The sequence below is a fragment of the Chrysochloris asiatica genome, unplaced genomic scaffold, assembly GCF_000296735.1.
Source record: "Chrysochloris asiatica unplaced genomic scaffold, ChrAsi1.0 scaffold00493, whole genome shotgun sequence".
Lineage (NCBI taxonomy): Eukaryota > Metazoa > Chordata > Mammalia > Afrosoricida > Chrysochloridae > Chrysochloris > Chrysochloris asiatica.
The window spans coordinates 949,680-950,207 of NW_006409011.1; the positions used below are offsets into that span (position 1 = coordinate 949,680).

Below are 528 nucleotides of genomic sequence, written 5' to 3' on the forward strand. Positions count from 1 at the left end.
CTGACATTGGTTTCACCTCTGCCACGATCCCAAAGATGCTTCTGGATATCCACACGCACCACAGAATCATCTCCTATGTTGACTGCCTAATTCAGTTGTCATTTTTTTTGTTTTTTGGATGTATGGACAATGTACTCCTTTCAGTGATGGCGTATGATCGATTTGTGGCCATCTGTTACCCACTTCACTACCCAGTCATCATGAATCCCTACCTCTGTGCCTTGCTGGTTTTGGGGTCTTGTTTTATCAGTCTCTTGGACTCCCAGGTGCACTGTCTGATGGTGTCACAACTAACCTTTTGCCCAGAAGTGGGAATTCCTCAGTTCTTCTGTGACCCTTCTGTACTCCTCAACCTCGCCTGTTCTGGCACCATCACCAAAAATGTTCTAGTCTATTGTTTGGCTGCCATTTTTGGTGGTGTTCCAATCTCAGTGATCCTTTTCTCTTATACTCGAATTGTTTCCTCTATACTAAGAATTCCTTCATCCGATGGCAAGTATAAAGCCTTTTCTACCTGCAGCTCTCATC

At 44.3% G+C, this 528-nt stretch overlaps 1 protein-coding gene across 1 annotated transcript in view; it reads left to right on the forward strand.

The window, feature by feature from the left end:
• LOC102832494 (olfactory receptor 7E24-like) overlaps positions 1 to 516 on the forward strand; it is a gene marked incomplete at its 3' end in the record, with an annotated part of 40,496 nt that extends 39,980 nt beyond the window's left edge. Inside the window, exon 3 of the mRNA XM_006877419.1 lies at positions 1 to 516. Within this exon, the coding sequence (XP_006877481.1) occupies positions 1 to 516 (516 nt within the window).
• Between the last annotated feature and the right edge of the window lie 12 nt (positions 517 to 528).